The sequence below is a fragment of the Chiloscyllium punctatum genome, chromosome 8 (assembly GCF_047496795.1).
Source record: "Chiloscyllium punctatum isolate Juve2018m chromosome 8, sChiPun1.3, whole genome shotgun sequence".
NCBI lineage: Eukaryota > Metazoa > Chordata > Chondrichthyes > Orectolobiformes > Hemiscylliidae > Chiloscyllium > Chiloscyllium punctatum.
In genome coordinates, this window is record NC_092746.1 from 114,970,758 (window position 1) to 114,993,905 (window position 23,148).

Sequence of the window (23,148 nt, forward strand, 5' to 3'; positions counted from 1 at the left end):
TAAATAATGTCTCCTGCCTATTTCAGGTTTCCCTCCAGAAATTGATCTGTACAGAACTCAGCTGACACCAAAGCAGCTGTGTTCAGAAAACCCAGTTCTACATATAGCCCAACCAACAATCCTTTATGGGATCACTGGAAGCAACCACCAAAAGGATATGTAACTTTAGTAAAAATGACTGAATGTGGAACTGGGAGAAGGGGAAATCCTGGTCCAGCAGTACTGATGACAGTTGCACACAACAACTACCATGATTCCCTATCTCTGTTGACCTGCCTGGAGACATCCAGGCAGTTTTGAGTTCACTGACCTGCCTGGAGGGTAGATCGTGTCTCAAAACCTTATTGAGTTCTGTGAGAAGGTGACCAAACAGGTGGATGAGGGTAACGCAGTTGATGTGGTGTATATGGATTTCAGTAAGGCATTTGATAAGTTTCTCCATGGTAGGCTATTGCACAAAATACGGAGGCCAAAGATTGAGGGTGATTTAGCTGTTTGGATAAGTAATTGGCTAGCTGAAAGAAGACAGAGGGTGGTGGTTGATGGGAAATATTCATCCTGGAGTTCACTTACTAGTGGGGTACCGCAAGGATCTGTTTTGGATCAACTGTTGTTTGTCATTTATATAAATGACTTGGATGAGGGTACAGAAGGATGGTTTAGTAAATTTGCGGATGACAGTAAGGTAGGTAGAGTTGTGGATAGTGACGAAGGATGTTGTAGGTTACAGAGATACATAAATAAGCTGCAGAGCTGGGTTTAGAGGTGGTAAATGGAGTTTAATGTGGAAAGGTATGAGGTGATTCACTTTGGAAGGAGTAACAGGAATGCTAATGACAAGATTCTTGGTAGTGTAGATGATTAGAGAGATCTCAGTGTCCAGGTACATAGATCCTTGAAAGTTGCCACCCAGGTTGATAAGGTTGTTGATAAAGTGTGTTAGCTTTTATTGGTAGAGGGATTGAGTTTCAGAACCATGAGATCATGCTGCAGCTGTACAAAACTCTAGTGTGGTCACATTTGGAGCATTGCATACAGTCCTGGCCACCGCATTATAGGAAGGATATAGAAGCTCTGGAAAGAGTTCAGAGGAAATTTACTTAGATGTTGCCTGTTATGGAAGGAAGGTCTTACGAGGAAAGGCTAAGGGACTTGAGACTATTTTTTGTTAGAGAGAGAAAGGTTGAGAGGTGACTTAATTGAGACATAAAAGATAATCAGAGAGTTGGATAGGTTAGACAGTGAGAGCCTTTTTCCTCAGATGGTGATGGCTAGCACAAGGGGACATAGCTTTAAATTGAGGGGTGATAGATATAGGACAGATGTCAGAGGTAGTTTCTTTACTCAGAATAGTAGGAGTGTGGAATGCACTGCTTGAAACAGTAGTAGACTCGCCACTTTAAGGGCATTTAAATGGTTATTGGAAAGGCATATGGACGAGAATAGAATAGTATAGGTTAGATGGGCTTCAGACTGGTTCCACAGGTTGGCACAATATTGAGGGCCGAAGGGCCTGTACTGCACTGTAATGCTCTATGTTCTCTTTGTTCTAACAGGTAACTTCAGCTTGCCATTCACACATAAGTAAGTTTCAAGACCATGTATTGAGAGTTCCTCAGTCATAACCATTCTAGTCTAGGACTTGTTTCTTGCACAAAGTAGCTTTAAGATTCAGTTTTTTTTTGTCTTTTCAAGCCAAACAATTTCTCACTTTAACTTTCAGTCCCTCCAAGGTTTGTAAGCCACCTTAGAAACATCGCATTTGTAGAGAATGAAGATACACAGTTTGCATGCACAATTGAAGCTGCACCAACCCCACAGATAAGGTAAGGTTTATTCATTTAACAACATTTAATTATTGCAATAGTTCTTGTGATGGAAGAAAAACCTTCTAATTTGTAAATGGAAAGATAAAAATATATGGAGAAATTAGGAATACTATAAATTGAACACAAGAACGTGATTTGTGCTCCTCAAGCAAGGCTCCATACTAACAACATTACATCACAAGACTTAAAACACATGTCACATCTGTTCTTATGATGCTACGTTCGGCAGGAGAGCCTAAGACAAGTCCACCTGATTCCTCAACTGAGCATTCCCTTCTATTATAGTTGACTGGGCCCCTAGTCATGTCTGACACAATATGTCTTCACCTTTTCCTTCCCTCCCATACCATCAGTAAGGTCCCCCTTGTCCTCATTTTCCATCAGCAACATCCACACATCCAAATGCTTGTCTGGTGGCATTCTACTGAAGGTGTTGAAAATAAACCATCATTTTGAACACCTTCAGTAGAATGCCACCAGACAAGCATTTCCCTCCTCTCCCTTTTCATCCATCTAGAACACCCTGGTATTCCTCTACTCCCAGCATCTCTCCACAACATCTTCCCAGGCAACCACAGAGGGTGTAACACTATTCCATTTACTTCCTCATTCCTTATTATCCAAGGTCTCAGACACAACTCCTGAGGTGAGGCAGTGATTTACCTACACTTCATTCAGACTAATCTACTATAGTTGTTGCTCAATACTTTCTCCTATATGTTTGGGACACAAAGTGCAGACTTGAGTGCTCACTTTGATCAGAACGTAGATGGTTCACATAAAAATGCCCCCAAATTTTCAATTAACTGCTACTTCAACACCACCCTCATGTTTCCATGATGACATTTCTGTGTGTGGCCTGCTGCAGTACTCCAGTGAGGATCAACACATGTTAGAGGAACAACACCTCGTGTTCTGCTTAGATACCTTACAGCCTCAGGATTCAACATCATGTTTAACAATTTCAGCACATGAACGCTGTCTTCCATGTTTCCTACCCACCCCCACAACCCCAGATCCTGTCATGAAATGAGTTGCTTTCAGCACAGCCAATCCATTTTCAATGTAAGCAAATGTGAGGCTATCCATTTTGGATTGAGAAAGAATAGATCAAGATACTTTCTAGATGGTATGAAGTTAAATACAATGGATGTCCAAAGAGATTTGGGGCTTCACGTGCATAGATCTTTAAAATATCATGAACAAATGCAGGAAGTAATCAAGAAAGCGAACAGAATGCTGGCTTTATATCGAGAGGACTGGTATACAAAGATGCTGAAATTATGTTGCACCTATACAGAACGCTTAGTAGACCCCATAGACCCCATTTGGAGCACAGTAATTCCCCCCTGTACCCGGGGGGTATACATTCCAGGACCTACCATGGAAGCCCGACACTGCGGATAGGAGCGAACCATTCATTTCAATGGGAAATGTACCTTGCTGGCAGCCTCCTGGTCTCTGGTTCCCTATAAGACATTCAGAGCGCTGAAATCACGGAAAATGATTCAGTGGACACAGGGGTCACCCTGTATTTGAGTAAATCTGGGCGCCACACCTTAGGAAGGATATATCGGCATTGGAGGGAGTACGACATAGGTTTACAAGATGATACCTGAAATTCAGCGGCTAACTTATGAGAAGAAAGTTTACAAATTGGGTCTGTTTCCTATAGAATTTAGGAATTTAAGGTATGATCTGATGGAATGTTTTCAAGATATTAACAGAAAGAGACAAACAGAGTACACATTTGGAACCCTCTTCCACAAACAGCAGCGGATGCAGGATCAGTTGTTAATTTTAAATCTGAGATAGATAATTTTTCGTTCAGTAAAGGTATTCAAGGATATGGGCCAAAGCAGGTATATGAAGTTAGGCCACAGATCAGCCAGGATCTCATTGAAAGGTGGAACAGGCTCAAGGGGCTAAATGGTTGACTCCTGTTTCTATGTTCTTCTGTACTTAAGTTCCCATTATCACCTACCTAGCTTTACTCCTCCCCTGTCTTACTATCAACAGCCCCTTTGTTCTCTTTTTTTTCTGATTGGTCACGGAACTCAAAACATTAACTGTCTTTTCTCACCATAGATGCTGCTAGACTTGCTGAATTTCTACAGCAATTTCAGCTTCCTCTTGTTTGTTTCAGATCTCCAGATCTGTAGTTCTTTGTTTTATTATCAGAAGATTGTGCAGTGTAAAAGCTCAGAGTAATGTCTGGTATTACCTCCCTGAATCCCTCTACCTCATCATCTTCCTCTATTTTGGTCATCCCTCTTAATTTTTTCCACACCTTGACAATTGTTTTTGTAATGTGTTCTGAAATATTCATGTAAATTGAGAATGCTGTATAAAGAACAAGTTATAATTTTGTGCACAAAATTAAAGAAAAGTTATTAATGTCATGGAAGTGGATCATTCAAGAAAATGAAGTAAAAGTTCTGACAAGCTTGGAATTTATTTTCAGTGGAATAGAACAGGTAAATAATGGATCTAATAATCTTCCGATTCGTAATTTAATAACATCCTAAAAACATCACGAATCATTTATTATCCCATGCTCATGTCTGTGTACAATAAAAACAAATAAATGTATCAATTGATTAAACAGTTGTTCCTTTTATACAGGATGGTATAATGGGTTATATTTCTAATGATACCATTTTAAATTGATCATGTCTTGGGTGGGTATGGGGCCGTGTAAGTATAATGTGAAACTAAATCCATAGTGATGCAATAAAGCTACCCTCGATCAAGAATACAGCATTATCTCGGGGCAGCACTGTACCATTCTCAGAAGGACAGCCAAAGGTCTGTAATGGGCTAAAAATTTAGATTTGAATTGTTTTTATTTCTCTAAAGACTCTCTATGGAATAGTGAACAACTAATGAATTACTATTTGATCACTAAGTGGTGGGGTTAACGTTACGTCCACAACTGAATATACATGCCCTTCCACAGAAACTACTGGACCCTATTAGGCCCATAACTGGCTGCTCCAAAATGACATCTGATGGATGGCAATAAAAGCAACTTTTCATTTAAAGTGATGTGGGAATTTCTAAACAAAGCAAAGCTATATAGCTACAAGTGCGGGTGTGCTGGTTATTCTATTAGATTAATAGCTTCATTCAGCTACTGTTTGTGAGCTGATGGTTTTCTACATTGAACTGGATTTTGAAATATTCCATTGAAAGCTTATATTTTTTGAAGTTTTTTTCAAATATCAATTAATTTGATTTACATTTAATTTTGTTTCTATTGAAGGTGGAGTAAAGATGGTTCACCATTAACAAATAAAACAAAATACCAGACTTTCTATGATCCTCAATTTGGAGTTGCAGTGCTGGTCATCAAAAACACAGAAAAGAAAGACCTTGGAGTCTATGAATGTGAAGTGAGTATGATGAAAAAGAGTAGTTTTCTTCTCTATAAATAACAGGAAAGCCCTCCATTTTTATTCATCACAGTATTCAGTTTTGTTTTGGTTATGGGAGACTTCATACCAAGTATGAGCATAGAATTAAATGTTGCAACGGTTATATACATTTTACATGCAAATTGTAAATTAATAGCTGTCACTGGGATTCCTGATCTCTGAGATTGAATTTTCTGATGTCACATTTGCAGCAAGTTTACAGCATCTTACCTGAAGTACATCTGACAAGATATTTGAATCATAAAGTACCATAACCTGAACAATTTGAGAGATAATGAGAGTATGTAATAAATATATCACATCCATCATGGCTGACTTTAATTTTCATGTAGGTTGGGATAGGCAGATTCATCGATGAGGAAAAGAATTCATAGTGTATTCGAGACGGTTTCCTAGAATGATACAATGTGGATAAAACCACAAATCAAAGACATTTAGACAAGTACATAAATAGGAAAGGTTTAGAGAGATATGGGCCAGATGCAGGCAAGTGGGACTAGTTTGGGTAACTTGGTCAGCGTGGATAAGTTGAAGCGAAGGGTCTATTTCCATGCTGTATGACCTATTTTGCATCTGGAGCAGTTTAATGACACAGCTTTACTAAATGACATCAGAGTAAAAGATTCCCTCGGAAACAACGACCATAATTTAGTATTCAATTTTAGATGGAGAAACTGGAGTAAGAAACAACTACGCTAAGCTTAAATGAGAGAAATTACAAACGAAGACAGTGCTGGCTAGAGTGGACTAAGAGTTTATCAGCAAGGACATTTGACAATGGCAGATGTTTAAGAAAATAGTTCATGGCTTATAGCAAATATATATTCCAGTGAGGAAGAAGGATTCTAGGAGGGGGATAAGCCAACAATGGTTAACCAGGCAAGTTAATGATAGCAACAAATTGAATGTAAAAATATGCAATATGGTCAAGATTAGTGGTCAGCCACATAGAGGATTGGGACAGTTTTAAAAAGAAAAGAAAACCAAAAAAGAATGAAATAAACTTTGAGGGTAAACTTGCAAATAATATCAACATAGATGCCAAGAGCTTCTTTAAATATATAAAGAGAAAGTGAGAAGCCAAAGTGAACATGGTACCTTTAGAGAATGAATCTGGGGAAATAATAATGGAGAACCAGGAAATGGCAGAGGAATTGAATAAATACTTGCATCTGTTTTCACAACAGAGAACACAAACAGCGTTCTAAACTTACTGAATAAGTTAGGGGTGAAAGGAAATAAGTACAATACCTATATCACTAGAGAAAAAGTTCTGGGAAAACTAATGCTAAAGATCAATAAGTTCCCGAGACTCTAATGGAATGCATCTTAGGATAATAAAGGACGTAAATAGTAGATGCATCATCAAGGGATTGGAAAATTGCCAAAGTAATACCTATATTTAAAAAGGGAAGGAGACAAAAAAAAAGTGACTAAAACCTAGTTAGCTTAGCAACTATTGTTGGGAAAATATTAGAGTTTTTACAAAGGACGTAATAGAAGAGCATTTAGATATACATATATTATTAAGTAGAGTCAGAACGGTTTTATGAAAGGGAAATCATGACTGACAAATTTACTGGAATTCTTTAAGGCTTAAGAGGAGTGGTTGAGTAGATTGGAACATGCTGTCAGAGGAGATTGTGGATGCAGATATAATAGCAATGTTAAAGAGGTATATTGGTAGATATATGAATAGGCAAGACATAGAAGGTTTAGAACAGGGAAAAGTTAGAAAGACATCATGTGTTGGCGCAGTCTTGGTGGGCCACAGGGCCTGTTCCTGTGCTGTATTGTTCTTTGTTCCTGTGTGACACAAGGACCAAAGGATATAATTTAGTTAAAGCATAAATGAGGAGAAATTCTTTCTGTCAAAGGATAGTGAATCTGAGAAATTCTTTATTGCACATGGCTGATGAGGTTGGGTTGTCAAGTATATTCAAAGCTGAGATGGATGTATTTTAGTTAGTAGGGGAATCAAATGTAACAGAAAACAACCAGAAAAGTGGATGAGGATTATTAGATCAGCCATGTTCTCATTGAATGGCAGAACATACTCAATGGGCTGAATGGTCTACTTCTGTTTCTACATCTTACAATCTTAAATGCTAAGTTGCACTCTGTTTAGTTTTGTATGCTCCAATGACAACGGCCTAGGTGATTTAATGAATATAGATCCAGTTTCAGTTCTTTCTTAATTAAGCTGAACTGCTTTTACACTGGAAGTTTCTTTTAAAACCTGCTCAAGGCTGGCAACCATTTGCTACTTTTGGCTTTAAACTTTGGTCTGAAAATCACTGAGCACAGTGAAGTTGCCATCACCCCTTGGCAGGGTATCTTTAAATGGGTGGGCATAACCGACTTATGATTCACAGCCTAACCTCTGTCTCCCCAGGCATCTCATCATGGAGGTTTGAAGAAACTGACCATCCTTCTCTGTCCTTGTTGGCCAGCTTCCCCAGCAGCTGTTAATTGGCCATGGGGTACTTTATTTTGCATCTTTTGCAGGCAGGGGCTGGAGCCAACAAACCACAAACTCTGTGTTTGGTTATATCCACCATCAAGAAAAATAAAATTCATCCATAGATTTCAACTCTGTAGCTCGAGAATTACTTCAGTGTAGTTAGTGAAATACCTTTATTTATTTCAGACCTGATAGTGTCCCAGACAGCACCATTACCATCCCTGGATATGTCCTATCTCACCAGCAGGACAGACCCAGCAAAGGTGGCAGTGGAGTGATATATAGTCAAGGGAGTTGCCCTGGGAATCCTCATCATTGACTGTGGACTCCATGAAGTCTCATGGCATCAGATTAACCATTGACAAGGAAACTTCCTGCTCATTACCATGTACTGTCCCTCCCTCTGCTGATGATTGGGTACTCCTCCATGTTGAATATCACTTGGAGGAAGCACTGAGGTTGGCAATGGTGCAAAACATACTCTGGGTGGAGGATTTCAGTGTCCACCAAGAGTGGCTTGGAACTAGCTTTACTGATTGAGCTGGTCAGATCCTAAAGAACATAGCTGCTCGTCTGGATCTGCCGCAGATGATGAGGGAGCTCATAAGGAAGGGCATGCTTGACCTCATTCTCATCAATCTGCCTGCTGCATTTGCAGCTAACCATGATGATATTACTAAGAATGATCACTGCATAGTCTCTGTGGAAACGAAGACTTCACATTGAGAATACCATTCATTGTGTAGTGGAGCACTGCCACCAAGCTAAATGAGACAGACAAGACAGATCTAAAAACTCAAGTCTGGGAATCCATGAGGCACTGTGAGCCATCAAGAGTAGCAATATGGCCCAATACTATCCACACTCAACCAATGCTGTCAAGCCAGGAGATCAAACCTGGTTCAATGGAAAGTGCAGGAGGGCATGCCAGGTGCAACATCAAGTGTACCTAAAAATGACGTGTCAATTTAGTGAAGCAATCAAACAGGGCTACTTGTGTGATGTAAGCAGCAAATGACAGACCTAAGCAATCCCATAATCAATGGATCAGATCTAAGCTCTGCAATCCTGTCATATCCAGTTGTGAGTAATAGTGGACAATGAAACAACTTACTGGAAGAGAAGGCTCCATGAATATTCCCATCCTACATGATGGAATAGACCAACACATCACTGCAAAAGATAAGGCTGAAGCATTCACAATTTTTAGTCAAACGTGCCTCCTCCATTCGTCCCCAGCATCATTGATACCATTCTTCAGCCAATTTGTTTCACTCCTCATAATATCAAGAAATGATTAGAGGCACTGGGATATTCAAAAGCTGTGGGCCCTGACAACATTCTGGCAATAGTACTGAAGACTTGTGCTCCAAAACATTCCACACTCCTGGCCAAGATGTTCCAATATTCCATTACCACAGGCATCTACCTGATAATGTGGAATGTTGCCCAGGTATGCTTCATCAGTCTACTCTTGATCATCAGTAAATGATGGAAGGTGTCATCAACACACAGCATCTATTCAGCAATAACCTGCTCAATGATGTTCAGTTTGGGTCCCAAAAGGGCCATTCATCTTCTGATTTCATTACAGCTTTGGTTCAAACATGAACAAATGAGCTGAATTCCAGACATGAATTGACAATGACAGCCCTTGACATCACAACAGCATTTGACTGAATGTGGCGTCAAAGAGCCGTAGCAAAACCAGAGCTAATGGGAATCAGAGAAAATGTTTCCAGATGGGAGTCATGCCTGGCATAGAGAGAGATGGTTGTGGTTAATGGAGGTCAGTCATCTCAGCTGCAGGACATCTCTGCAGAAGTTCTTCAAGGTAGTGTCCTCGGCCTAAAAATGTGATGTTCCCTTTATTATAAGGTCAGAAATTCAGCACCATTCGCAACTCCATTGCTGCTGAAGAAGTCCATGTTTAATTGCAACAAGACCTGAATAGTATCCAGGCTTAGGTTAACAAGGGGCAAGTAACATTCACATCACACAAATGACAGGTAATGAATATCTCCGATAAGATACAATCCAACGATTGCCCTTTATATTCAGTGACATTACCATCACTGAATCCCCAACTATCAACATTCTTGGGGTTACCATTGACCAGAAGCTCAACGAGACTCACCACAAATGTCTACAAGAGCAGGTCATAAGCAAGGAATACTATACAGAGCAACTCACCTCATGACTCCCCAAGCCTGTCCACCCTACCATCTACAAGACACAAAACAGGAGTACTTTGAATGCTTTCCACTTGCTTGGGTGGGTACAGCTCCAACAACACTCAAGAACACTTACACCATCCAGGACAAAGCAGCCATTTGATTAGCACCACATCTACAATCCTCTCCCTTCATCGCCAATGCTCAGTGGCAGCAATGTGTACTGTCTAAAGGATGCACTGCAAAAATTAATCAAAGATCCTTGTCAGCACTTTCCAAATCCATAATCACTTCCATCCAGAAGGACAAGGGCAACAGATATATGGGAAGACCACCACCTGAAAGTTCCCCTCCAAGTCACTCACCATCCTGATTGGAAATATATCGCTATTCCTGCACTGTTGCTGGATCGAATCTTGGAACTCCCTTCATAACCCATTTTGTGTCTTCCTACAGCATGTGGACTGAAGTGATTCAAGACAGCAGCTCACCACCATCTTCTTAAGTCCAAATTGGGATGGACAATAAATGCTCATCAGCCAGCAGCACCCATGTTTCACAAGAAAATTTTAAAAACCCTCCAGCTTGATGTTTTCTGTTTCATTGGTGTGAATATTATGGAACTGCTGAATGCACTGGAAGTCATCATAAGAACATATATAGGTGGAAGTCTGAAAGATTTTGGTTACAATACAAATTCCAAACTCCCTGCTGACATTTAATTACCACCCATCTGGTTCTTTGTTTATGTTCTTCTTCCCTTCTATATGTCAACATGATGTACATCCTAACAAAAATTAAAATGCCTTCAACAATGCAGCTTTACAATGCAGAATATGTAATAAACAATGCCACCATTCTAGTTTATATTTATGAATCTGAGTTGTTGTTTTTCTTCTCCCAGGTTACTAACAAGCTGGGTACAGCCAGAGATGTTGCAGAGCTGTATCTTCAGGCTCCTGCTCTGATTCCAGAAAAGAGAGGAGACCAAGTTGTCATGATTGAAGGTAAGTTCCGTCAGTAATTTCATTGTTTTAAATGTAGTTCTGGGAGCTCAATATTCAGAGAAAATCTTGTTCAGAAACGGTTGCAGTTGTCCAGAAACGAGATTGTCATTTATGGTCAAGTAATTCATTTCTAGAATTCCTTGAAAATAGCCAAAAATTCTAAGGATGAAGTTGATCATTTAGATTTTTGAAGGTCTGACTCAAGCAGTGGCAGTCATCTTCCTAGCAGCATGGTTGGGTCTGCTGCACAAGAGAGGAGGAAAAAGAATGGCAGTGGTTATGGCTTAAATTCTAAAGAGAAAAAAAAGGCATTTCTGCAGCCACAAAAGAGACTCCAGGATGGTATGTTGCCTTCCTCATGCTAGGGTCAGGGATGTCATTAAAGGGCATTCTGAAGAGGGAGGGAAAACAGACACACATCGTGGTACATATTGGTATCAATAACGTGGGTAGAAAAAGGGATGATGAGCAGAATTTAGAGAGCTAGGACATAGATTAAAGAACAGGACCTAAATGGTGATATGAGTGAATATGGGCAGGAGTTAATCCAGATGACTGTGTTATGGGAGAGATGATGCAGGAGGAAGGACTTTAGATTTCTGGCATGGTGGAACTGTACAAGGTGGACAGCTGCACCTGAACCAAATGGGGCCAGTATCCTTGTGAGGACGTTTGCTAGTGCTATTGGCGAGAGTTTAAACTAACTTGGCAGGGAAGTGGGATCCATAGAGAATATTCAGCAGGGTGAGATGAACAAACCAAATTAGAAAATATAGCAAATGTGGAGTTTACACATTCTCCTCGTGTCTGCGTGGGTTTCCTCTAGGTGCTCCGGTTTCCTCCCATAGTCCAAAGATGTGCAGGTTAGGTGAATTGGCCATGCTAAGTTGCCCGTAGTGTTAGGTGCATTAGTCATGGTGAATTTAGGGGAATGGGTCTGAGTGGGTTGCTCTTTGGAGGGTCGGTGTGGACTTGTTGGGCCGAAGGCCTGTTTCCACACTGTAGGTAATCAAATCTAATCTAAAATGAGTCAAGAAGGCAAAGACATATAGGGCCAGTTAAGGCAGAAGAAAGTTTGATAATTTTGCATGGTATTTATTTTGCTAGGAGTCTGACAAATAGGCAGATGAGTGAGGGCACAAATTAAAACATGCGGGTATGATTGCTGTTACTGAGAGATGGTTGAACGAGAGGCAGGTTTGGCAGGTCAGTATTACAGGATACAGGGTCTTCAGGTGAAGCAGGAAAGGAGGTAAAAGAAGAGGAGGTGTTGCAATTTTGATCAGTGCATCTATTTCAACAGTAAGGATAAATAACATCTTAGAAGGCTTCTCAAATGCAGCAGTATGGGTAGAACTTAAAAATGAAAAGGAGCAATCACATCGCTGGGAGTTTAATATAGGATCCTGAAGCAAAGTGCAAAACATAGTGTGCAGTTACAGTAGGTAAGAAGGAAGGTGAATGGAATTTTGGCATTTATTACCAAATGACTAGCAAATAAAAATAGGGAAGTATTGCTTCAACTCTACGAGGCACGAGTGAGGGCGCATCTGGAGTATTTTGTACAGTTTTGGCCCTTTCAAGAGGGATGTAGTTGTGTTGGAGGCAATTCAAAGGAGGTTTACTAGATTGTTTCCATTGATGAGTTTGTCTTGTTAAGAGAGATTGAGCTGTTTAGATTTCACCTCTCTGAAATTTGGAAGAATGAAGGGAGATTTAATTAAGGTGTATATAAGAGATGCTAAAGGGGAATGACAGAGCAGACATGGAAAAGTTGTTTCCTCATATTGAGCAATCTAGAACAAGAGGTCAGTTTTAGGAAAAGGTGTCGCAGATTTAAAAACAGACGAGGAGAAATCACTTCTCTCAAAGAGCTGTGGGATTCACTACCCAATTCACTGTCTATTCGATTCAAGATCGTCAACAAAAAGGACAGTGATAGGCCTGATCTCAAAGTTCTCAACTGGTGGAAGGCTGATTTTAATAAAACCAGAAATGATTTGATCAGAATGGACTGGGACCACATACTTCCAAGTGAATCTGTATCGGAACGGTGGGATTCATTTGAGGAGGAAATATGGAGAGTACGGGACCAACATGTACCAATAAAGAAGAAGAGTGGGACTATCAAATTTTGTGAACCTTGGTCATGGAGGGATATACAGCCTTGGATTAAGAGAAAAAGAAAAGTTTCAGGCAGATAGTCAGGGCTCAAAGCAGCAGAAGCCCAAGAGGAGTATAGAATGTGCAAATGAAAAGTTAAAAAGATTAGGAGAGCTGAAAGGATAATGAAAGAATACTGGCAGGTGAAAAAAGGAAAATCCAATGGGTACACTAAGGATAAAAGGATAATCTGGAAAATTGTAGGATCCATTAAGGGTCACATTAGTAATTTGCGTTTGAGTCAGAGGATATAGGTAGTTTTCTAAATGAATACTTTGGGCCAGTGTCCACTGGTGAGAGGGATGACATGGTTATAGAAATTGAGAAGAAGGCTGGTGATATCACTAAAGAAGTTAGCCTGAACAGAGAGGAGGCTTTCAGTGGCCTAGCCGGCTTCCAAGATAAAACTCTAAGGCTGGATGAAATGTACTCCGTATTGCTGAGTGAAGCAAGGGAGGAAATAGCAAGGGCGTTTACAAAGAGTTTCAAATTCTTTCTGGCCACAGGAGCAGTGCTGGAGGACAGCCAATATTGTGCCATTATTCAAGAAGAGAGCAAGGGATAAACCAAGAATTACAGGCCAGTCAGTATGCCTCGAGGGTGGGGGCAATTATTGGAAGCAATTTATTTGCATTTAGAGAGACAAGGATTATTCAACAACAATCAGCATGGTTTTGTTAAGAGGAAGTCATGTCTGAACAAGATGCTTCGCTAATGCATTAACAGATGAAAATTGACATCAAGTCAAAGACCCATTTGGAATGTTGACTAAATGTTTGGTCAGGTTTATGTATAAAGGACTGTCACAAAGGGTCAAAGAAAAGTGGAGGCAGAGAATTTTAGGGAGAGACTTCAAGCCTATGCCTCGATGGTTGAATCCAAAACTCCACTCACTCAATTACAATTTTTTAAGTTCCTGTAAAAGCACAGACAAACATAAATAGTCCTAGAAGATTAATGGCAAAATTATCCAGAATAACCTGAAATCCAACTGCTGGAAATAGGAATGGAAACAGATGCTGCCTAAATAATCTCTTGTGCTTTGACCAACAAATTGAAAGCACTTGACTCCATGTATGCCTGTGAACTGAAGGACAGGCATGAGACTGGAAGAGCATGCCAGCCAGGCAGCATCAGGAGGTGGAGAAATTGATGTTTCGGGTGTAACCCTTCTTCTGGACTGAGGGTGGATATAGGGGGAGCTGCAGATAAAGTGGTGGGGGCAAGGTGGTGAAGTGGGATAGGTGATCACTGGTAGAGGGTACGACCTGGTTAGTCTATGGAAGGAATAAATCCGGTTGGTGGCAGGGAGGAGAGGAAGAGATGGGGAGGGGCTGGGAAGGGAGTTGGTGGATGGGAAGGGAGGTTATTTGAAATTGGAGAACTGAATGTTGAGTCTTCAGGGCTGTAGGCTGCCCAGGCGGAAGATGAGGTGTTTTTCCTCCAATTTGTGGTGTGGTTTGTTGTGGCAATGGAGGAGGCCAAGAATGATCGTGTCAGAAAGGGAATGGAAAGAGGAATTGAAATGGTGGTGACTGGGAGGTCCGGTTGGCCCCTGCGGGCCAGGCTGCGATGCTTGGCAAACTGTTCCCTAAGTTTACGTTTGGTCTCACTGATGTAGAGAAGACCACATCAGGAGCACCTGATGCAGTAAACTAGGTTGGAAGAGAGACAGGTGAAGCTCTGTCTCGCCTGGAAAGACTGTTTGGGGCCTTGGATGGAGGTGAGAGGGGTGGTGTACTGGCAGATTTTGCATCTTTTCCGGTTACAGGGGAAGGTAGCTGGGGGTTCAGGGAGTCGGTGGGGAGAGTGGCTCAAACCAAGGACTATCTCAGGGAACGATCCTTGGAGAAGGCAGAGAGGGATGGGGAGGGGAAGGTGTTCTTAGTGGTGGGGTCTAGTTGGAGTTGGCGGAAGTGTTTAAGGATGATACACTGGATGCGCAACACTGCCAAGCACTCATGTCTGAACCAATCACAGATTTACATGACTGGTTCAGTTTCTGGTCAATGTTGATTCCCAGGAAATTGTAAGTGTGGATTTTAGTGATGATAATTCACTTGAATGTCAATGGAATGTGGTTAGATTCCCTCTTGTAGCAGATGATCATTGTCTGATCATTGTCTGGCACTTCTGTAGTACAATTATTACTCTTCACTTCTCAGTCCAAGCCTGAGTGTCTTCTGGGAGTTGCTGCATATCGAGATGAACTCTTTCATTATTTGAAGAAAGGCAAATAGTGCAAAACATGCAATCATCAGCGACCATCTCATACCTAATCTTATAATGGGAAAAATGCCACTGATAATTTTGATTTGATTTATTATTGTCACATGCATCAAGATACAGTGAAAAGTATTGTATTGAATGTTATCCACGCAAATCACACATTGTATAAGTACATAAGGGTAATAAAACAGAATGTAGAATCTAATGTTTCAACTACAGAGAAGATGCAGAGAAAGATCAGCTCTAATATATCAGAAACCCGTTCATAAGTAACACCAGGGAGAAAGCTGTTTTTGAATTTGTTGGTATGTGTTTTCAAACTTTTATATTTTCTGCCTGATGGAATAGGGTGGAAGAGAGTACAATTGGGGTAAGAGAGGTCTTTGATTATGTTGGCTGCTTTCGCGAGGCAAAGTCATTGGAAGGAGGACTGGTTTTCGTCATGGACTGGGCTACATTCATAACTCTCTGTAATTTCTTGTGGTCTTGGGCAGACTGGTTGCCATACCAAGCTGTGATACATCTGGATGGAATGTTATCTGTGGCGCATCTATAAAAGTTGGTAAAGGTCATTGTGGAAATGCCAAATTATCTTAGCCTTCTGATGAAGTTGGGGCATTGGTGTGCTTTCTTAACTGAAGCATTGACATGGGTGGATCAGGACAGGTTGTTGGTGATATTTACTCCAAAGAACTTGAAGCTCTTGACCGTCTCCACCTCAACACCACTGATACAGACAGGCGTATATCCTCCACTCCACTTCCTGAAGTCGATGACCAGCTGCTTCGTTTTGCTAACACTGAGGGAGAGTCTATTGTCTGTACACCATGCCACTAAGCTATCTCTTTCCTGTACTCTGTCTTGTCATTGTTTGAGATCCGACCCACCACAGTGATGCCATCAGCAAATTTGTAACTGGACTTAGAGCAAAATTTGGCCATACAATTGTGAGTGTATAAGGAGTATAGTAAGGGGCTGAGTATGCAGCTTTATCAGGCACCTGTGTTGAGGATTATCATGGAGGAGGTGTTGTAACCTTTCCTGACTGATTGCAGTCTGTGGGTCAGAAAGTCAAGGATCCATGTTCAAGCAGGGAGCACAGTCCCAGGTCTTGGAGTTTGAAGTTGGAATGGAACAGTTAAAGATGGTTGGTTCAAGAACACTAACCTAAGAAGCTCCTGCAGTAATGACCTGTGTTATGGACCAGACCAAACCACCATAAGGTATATTAAGAAGATAGGGTAGACCCTAACTTAATTTCTTATTTTAAAGGTAAATATAAGGTACTACATTCCAGATGCAATTTGATTGGTCAAATTACCAGATTTGAAGCAAAACACACATTATTTATACCCTCTTGTTAAGCGTGATATGAAGGTGCCGGTGTTGGACTGGAGTGGAAAAAGTTAAAAATCACACAATGCCAGGTTATAGTTCAACAAGTTTATTTGGAAGCATTCTTGTTAAAGTACATCAAAAGAAAGGATAAAGAAAAGAATTGGCTGAGTTGTAACTTTTGGAAAACTTAACAATAATTGATTAGTTAGCTATCAAGCAGTAATTGTTCCAATATAGTAACATTCCATAAACACACCCTTGGCAGTAAGGCAAATTCAGAAAACAGATTGTCTCACATGGAACTCCAGCAGCCCAGGAGGAAAAAAAATCAAGAGAACTCTGAGAAAGTGTAGCAGAGAGAGAGATATACTGCAGCAACAGACCCAGCAACAAACTGCTACTGAAAAGCTATGAAATTAAAAATCCTATTTCTGTGAGAGCTTGACCACGCTCATTCAGACTGCTTTTATTATTCCAACTTAAAAAAAACCCAAGGCTTCACAAGCTGTTTACTTCATTAGATTTCCAAACAGACAGCTCAACTCCTCTGTCTTAAAACCACTCTTTAAAAAAACCAGGATAAAATAACTTCTTAATGCCATAAAATTGTCACACCTGGGATTGAAATGGTTGACCTCCAACACTCAGGAATGTTGTGCTAGGTAAGACAAGATAATGGAGTTTTCCTTCCAGTTCCCATTAGACACTTTTGTTTTACTAGGACATTATGATGACACTAAAATGAATGCAAAGTACAGTAGATGCTGGGATCTGAAACACCATCAGAAAGTGCAGGACAGGCTGAAGAAGAGCCACGGTGGACATAAAACATCTAATGTATTTCTCTTTCCACCGATGCTATCAGAGCAGCTGAGTTGTGGGTTTTTTTTTACAATCGTACTTTCTCAGTAGGGGCCATTTAGATCAGTCTAGAGCGTGCGACTGGAAAAGCACAGCAGGTCAGGCAGGATCCAAGGAGCAGGAGAATTGACATTTCAGGCAAAAGTTCTTAATCAGGAATTAGATTTTCCAGCAGCACACTCTCAACTCTGATCTCCAGCGTCTGCAGTCCTCAATTTCTCCTGCTATTTGGATCAGGACCATCTCTCAACTAATTTCCTTCAATTTAAGCCAGAGGGAGCAGGAATTTAGGATACTTGGGTCTGCAGAAACCAAAGGAGAAAATCTAGTACGAGAAGCTAGAATGCATTGTTTAACCATGCCCCACTCCCACGCCCACTCAAACCTCATTGAGGAGAGGATTTGGTTTCTTGGTTACACCATAATTAAGAGCTTTACAAACAGAAGAGTGTTGGGTGACCACCAGGAAGACTAGTAAGCGGAGGCAGGTAGTCCCCTTTTGCTATCCCCCTCTAAAACAGATATACCATTGTTGGATACTGTTCGGGGGAGCATGGCCTCTAAGGGGAAAGACGCAACGGCCAAGTTTGTGGCAACACCGTTTGCTCTGCTCCACAGCAGGTGAGGAAAAAGACAAGGATAACTTCAGTGTTAGGTCTCAATTGCAAAGGGAACTGACAGGTGGCGCCGTGACAGCAAATGAGACTCTCAAATATTATGTTGCCTCCCTGGTGTCAGACCAGGAATGTCTCAGGGCAGCTGCAGGGCATTTTGAAGGTGAACAGCCAACAGTCATGTTGGTACCAATAACATGGGTTTAAAAAAAAAATTGCGGTTCTGCAGCAGGAATTTAGAGAGTTAGTTTAAAGAGAAAGACTGTTAATGTTGTAATCTCCAGATTACCTCCAGTGCCACATGCTACTGAGTATAGGAAGATAGGTCAGCTGAAGGAATGGTGTAAGAGGGAGGGTGTAGTGATTGTAATGAGGCAGGTGAATGTCATAGGATATGAATTCCTTGATTAGGGCTGTTAATTTGGGGATCCTGGCTGAAGTATAAAAAGTGGAGTGTCAGATGTTCTGGCACTCTGATAGCTGGTCTGAAAATGCAATACTAAAGTCAAGGACTGTTCATGTGTAAATAAAGTGTGACTTGGTGAGGGGATGCTGGCTTCCGTGGAGCTATTTCAGAGGGCTTTAGATATTTGAATCATTGGGACAGTTTCTGTGTAGTGGGACCTGTACAAGCTGGATGGGTTGCAGCTGAACGAGAACGGGTCCAATATTGTTGCTCAAGGTTTGCTCGTGCTGTTGTGGAGATTTTAAACTAATTTGGCAGGGGGATATTGAACAGAGTAAAGACAGAACAAGGTCCAGTCAGATGTAGAAGGAGTGCTAGGATAGTCAAGTCGGCAGAGTGGACATGGGCAGGTTAAGGAACATGGGAGGTCCAGAAAGCTAAATTGTATCCAAGTGCACGAGCTTGACTAGTAATGTGGATGAATTTACAGCATTGATCAGCACGTGGGAATATGGATATTGTTTCAATTGCTGAGACATGGTTGAAATAAGGACAGGACTGGCAGCTTTTCGTTCTAGGGTATGTAAGTTTCAGGCACAATAGGTGGAGGACGTAAGAGAGGTGGGAGCATTGTATTATTGATAAAGGAAACCATCACGGCAGTAATGAGAGAGAACGTCCTCGAAGGCTCTTCAAATGAGACCTTTGGATAGAGTTTAGAAATAAAAATGGGGTAATTGCCTTGCTGGATTATACTACAGTCCTCCCAACAGCCAGAGTGAGATAGAGGAGCAGACATGTAGATAAATTACAGAAAGGTGTGAGAGAAACAGGGTTATAGTTGTAGGGGATTTCAGCTTTGCTAACATTAACTAGGATTTCCTGAGTGTAAAAGGATTAGACGGAGTAGAATTTTTGAAGTGCTTCCAGGAGAGCTTTTTGTGTCAATATAGAGATGGTCTTACTGGAACAGGGCAGTGCTGGACCTAAAACTAGGGAATGAAGCCGGTCAACTGGTTGAAGTTTCAGTTGGCAAGTGTTTTGGGAATAGTGACCATAGTTTCAAAATCATTTTGGAATGGGAAATGGGTAGTGCAGAGGTTAAGTGTCTAAACTATAAGAAGGCCAATTTCAATACGATTAGATATGATTTGGCAAAAGTAGACTGGGAGCAGCTACTTACAGGCAAGAGGGAAAATTGGTGTCTTTTCAAAGTAGTATGGTCAGAATTCAGGGCCAGCATGTTGCTCTAAGATTGAAGGACAAAGGCAGCAAGTCTATGGAACCCTGGATGTCAAAGGACATCAAGAGTTTGATAAAGAAAAAGAAGGAAATTTGACAGGTACAACACATGACGAACAGAGGAGGCATTTCCAAAGAATGTGTAGGGGTTGCCTATAAAAAAAATTAGGATAGCAGAGAGGGGCCACAAAATATCTTTCACGGATAGGAAAACTGCAAAACCTTTTATAAATATATAGAACATAGAACATTACAGCGCAGTACAGGCCCTTCGGCCCTCGATGTTGCGTCGCCCTGTCATACCAATCTGAAGCCCATCCCACCTACACTATTCCATGTATGTCCATTTGCCTGTCCAGTGACGACTTAAATGCACTTAAACTTGGCGAATCTACTACCGATGCAGGCAAAGCATTCCATACCCTTACTACTCTCTGAGTAAAGATATTTTAAGAGTATTACCAGGGAAAGACTAAAGGGGCTGCCTGTGCATGGAAACAGTGACAGGAGTGAGGTCTGAAAAGAATACTTTCTGAGAAGAGAAAGACATTTGTAGTCAGAGATTTCAGTTAGGATAGGGAGATCCTTGAACATCTTTAAGATTAGTAAGGATGAGATATAAGATGTTTTATTAGACATAAAGATATTCCCAGGGCCTGATGAGATGCATCCCAGACAGCTTTGGAAGGCAGGGGAGGAGATTGCTGGGCCCCTGGCGGAGATGTTTAATACTTTGCTTGCTACAGGTGAACTGCCAGATGACTGGAGAATAGCTATTGTATTTCCTTTGTTGAAGAAGGGCAGTAGGAATAGGCCGGACAATTATAAACCACTTAGGCTGATGTCGTTGATGGAAATTATTGGAAAAAAATTCTGAAGAAAAGGATTAATCAATACTTGGAAAGGCAAGGATTGATCAATGATAGTTAGCACTGATTTGTTAGAGGGGGTCCTGTCTGACTAATTGAGTTTTTTTTTAAAGGGTTACTACAGTTAGTACAGGCTAGTGCAGTTGATGTGGTTTTTATGGACTTCAGTAAAGCCTTTGAGAAGGTCCCACATGGAAAGCTGGTCCAAAAGGTAGAGCCCTTGGATTCCAAGACAAGTTGGAAACTGGATCTAAAATTGGTTTGCAAAAAGGAAGCAAAGGGTGATAGTGCAGAATTATTTTGTGTTTGGAAGCCAGCATTGTGACCAGCATTGTACCACAGGGATTAATGCTGGTACCCTTGCTGTTTGTCATATACATTGACAACCTGGATGTGATTGTAGAAGATATAATTAGCAAGTTTGCAGATGACATGAAAATTGATGGAATTGTTCATAGTGAGGAGGACAGTATGATATTGATCAGCTGGTAAACTGGGCAGAGCAATGGCAGATGGAATGTAATCCTGCTAAGTGTGAGGTGATGCATTTTGGGAGGTCCAATAAGGGAAGGATATACAAAATGAATTGTAGGTTCCTACAAAGTACTGAGGAACAAAGGCACATTGGTGTACAAGTACATAGATCCCTGAAGGTGTCAACCCAGGCAGACAGGGTGGTGAAGAAGTCATATGGGATGCTTGCTTCATTAACCGGTTATAGAATATAGAAGCAAAGAAGACAAGTTCCAATTTTTTAAACATTGGTTAGGCCACATGTGAAATACTGTGTGCTGTTCTGGTCACCACCCTGTTGGAAAGATGTGATTGCACTGAAGAGGCTGCAGAGGAACTTCACCAGTATGTTGCCTGGGCTAAAGTCTCAGTTACGAGGGGAGACTGGATAGATTAGGTTTGTTTTCCTTGGACCAGAGAAGGCTGAGTGGAGATCTATTTGAGGTATGCAAATTTATGTGAGGCATAGACAGAGTAAAAATCACACAACACCAGGTTATAGTCCAACAGGTTTAATTGGAAGCACACTAGCTTTCGGAGCATCGCTCTTTCACCCAAATCATAGACAGTAGATTGAGAATACTCTCCTCATGGCAGATGTGCCTAAGAAAGAAGGGCAGAGGATCTAGATAAGGATTAAATCGTTTTGAAGGGATCTGAGAAAATGTATTTTCACCCATAGTAGAAGTATGAAACATGGTGCCTGAGAAAGTGGTGGAGGCAGGTTTGCAACATTTCAGAAGCATCAGGATGTGCACATAAAATGCGAGGACATCTGTAATAGTCTATGTGCCAAGTGCAGTAAATGTGATTACTGTAGTTTGGTGTTTGTTGACCTGTGGGACCAAAAGCCCTGTTTCTATGCTGTACAATTTTAAGATTAGATGAGACAATTTACAATTTAAATAAAGGTATAAATTTCATATCAGGAAATATGCAATTGTGGTGGCTATATAAAGGGCTTAAATCACAAAGCTAAATATACTAAAAAGAAACTCTAACATTCATATTTTTGCAAAAGAATCCATACTTTTACTTAAATATGTAGTCTTTGGGGTTCAGGTAGACCCACAATGATGTTATAGAGTTTTAGAAATGTACCTTCCAGGATTTTGCAGCAGTGAACAGACAATTCCCAGTTAGGATGGTGTTTGACCTGTAGGGGAGTTGAGGGTGGTGGTGTTTCCAGGCCTCTGCTACCCTTACCCTTCTTGGTGGTAGAGATTGCAGGTTTGTATGCTGCAGTGTTAAGAGCCTTGCTGAATTTATTTTTATTCCTTCATGAAATGTAGGCTTTGCTGGCAGAGACAGCACTTATTGTCCATCCCTAGGTGATGAGCCGCCTTCTTGAACTACTGTTGTCCATTTAGTCAAGGGACACTAGCAATGCTGTTAGGGGCAGAGTTATAGAATTTTGACCCAGCAACACTAAGAATGGTGATACATTCCTAAGTCGGGGTGGCGTTTGGTTTTTGGGGGCACCTCTAGATGGTGGCATTCTCATATCTGCTGCTCTTGTCCTTCTAGATGGCAGGGATTCTGTGTTTGGAAGGTGCTGTGTCAGGAGCCTTGGTGAATTTCTGCAGTGCCTCTTGTAGATGACAAACGATTCTGCTACTGTGTGTTGGTAGTGGAAGGTGTGAATGTTTGTTGTTGTGGTGCCAAGCAAGTGAGTTGCTTTGTACTGGATGGTGTCAAGCTTCTTCAGAGTTGTGGCAGCTGCATTCATTCAGGATGCAGTGGGAGGAATTCCATCACATTCCTGACTAGTACCTTGTAGATGGACAATTATTCTGGAGCCAGGAGGTTAGTTACTTACTGCAGGATTCCTGGTGTCTGAATTGCTCTTGTAGCCACAGTATTTATCTGGCTGGCCTGGTTCAGTTTCTGATCAACAGTAACTTGCTGAATGCTGATGTTAAATTGGTTAGCATTAATAAAACCATTTGAAAGTCATGGGGCAATGATTAGAGTTTCTCTTGTTGGAGATGGTTATTGCTTG

The 23,148-nt window shown here is 41.0% G+C and overlaps 1 protein-coding gene across 2 annotated transcripts in view; it reads left to right on the forward strand.

Moving 5' to 3' along the window:
- Positions 1–23,148, forward strand: part of obscnb (obscurin, cytoskeletal calmodulin and titin-interacting RhoGEF b) — an 802,448-nt gene that overhangs the window by 624,691 nt on the left and 154,609 nt on the right. For both annotated transcript variants that reach the window (XM_072576281.1, XM_072576282.1), the window contains 3 exons: positions 1,724–1,826; positions 5,095–5,224; positions 10,809–10,911. In XM_072576281.1, coding sequence (XP_072432382.1) covers positions 1,724–1,826; positions 5,095–5,224; positions 10,809–10,911 — 336 coding nt within the window. The remainder of the gene's footprint in view (positions 1–1,723; positions 1,827–5,094; positions 5,225–10,808; positions 10,912–23,148) is intronic.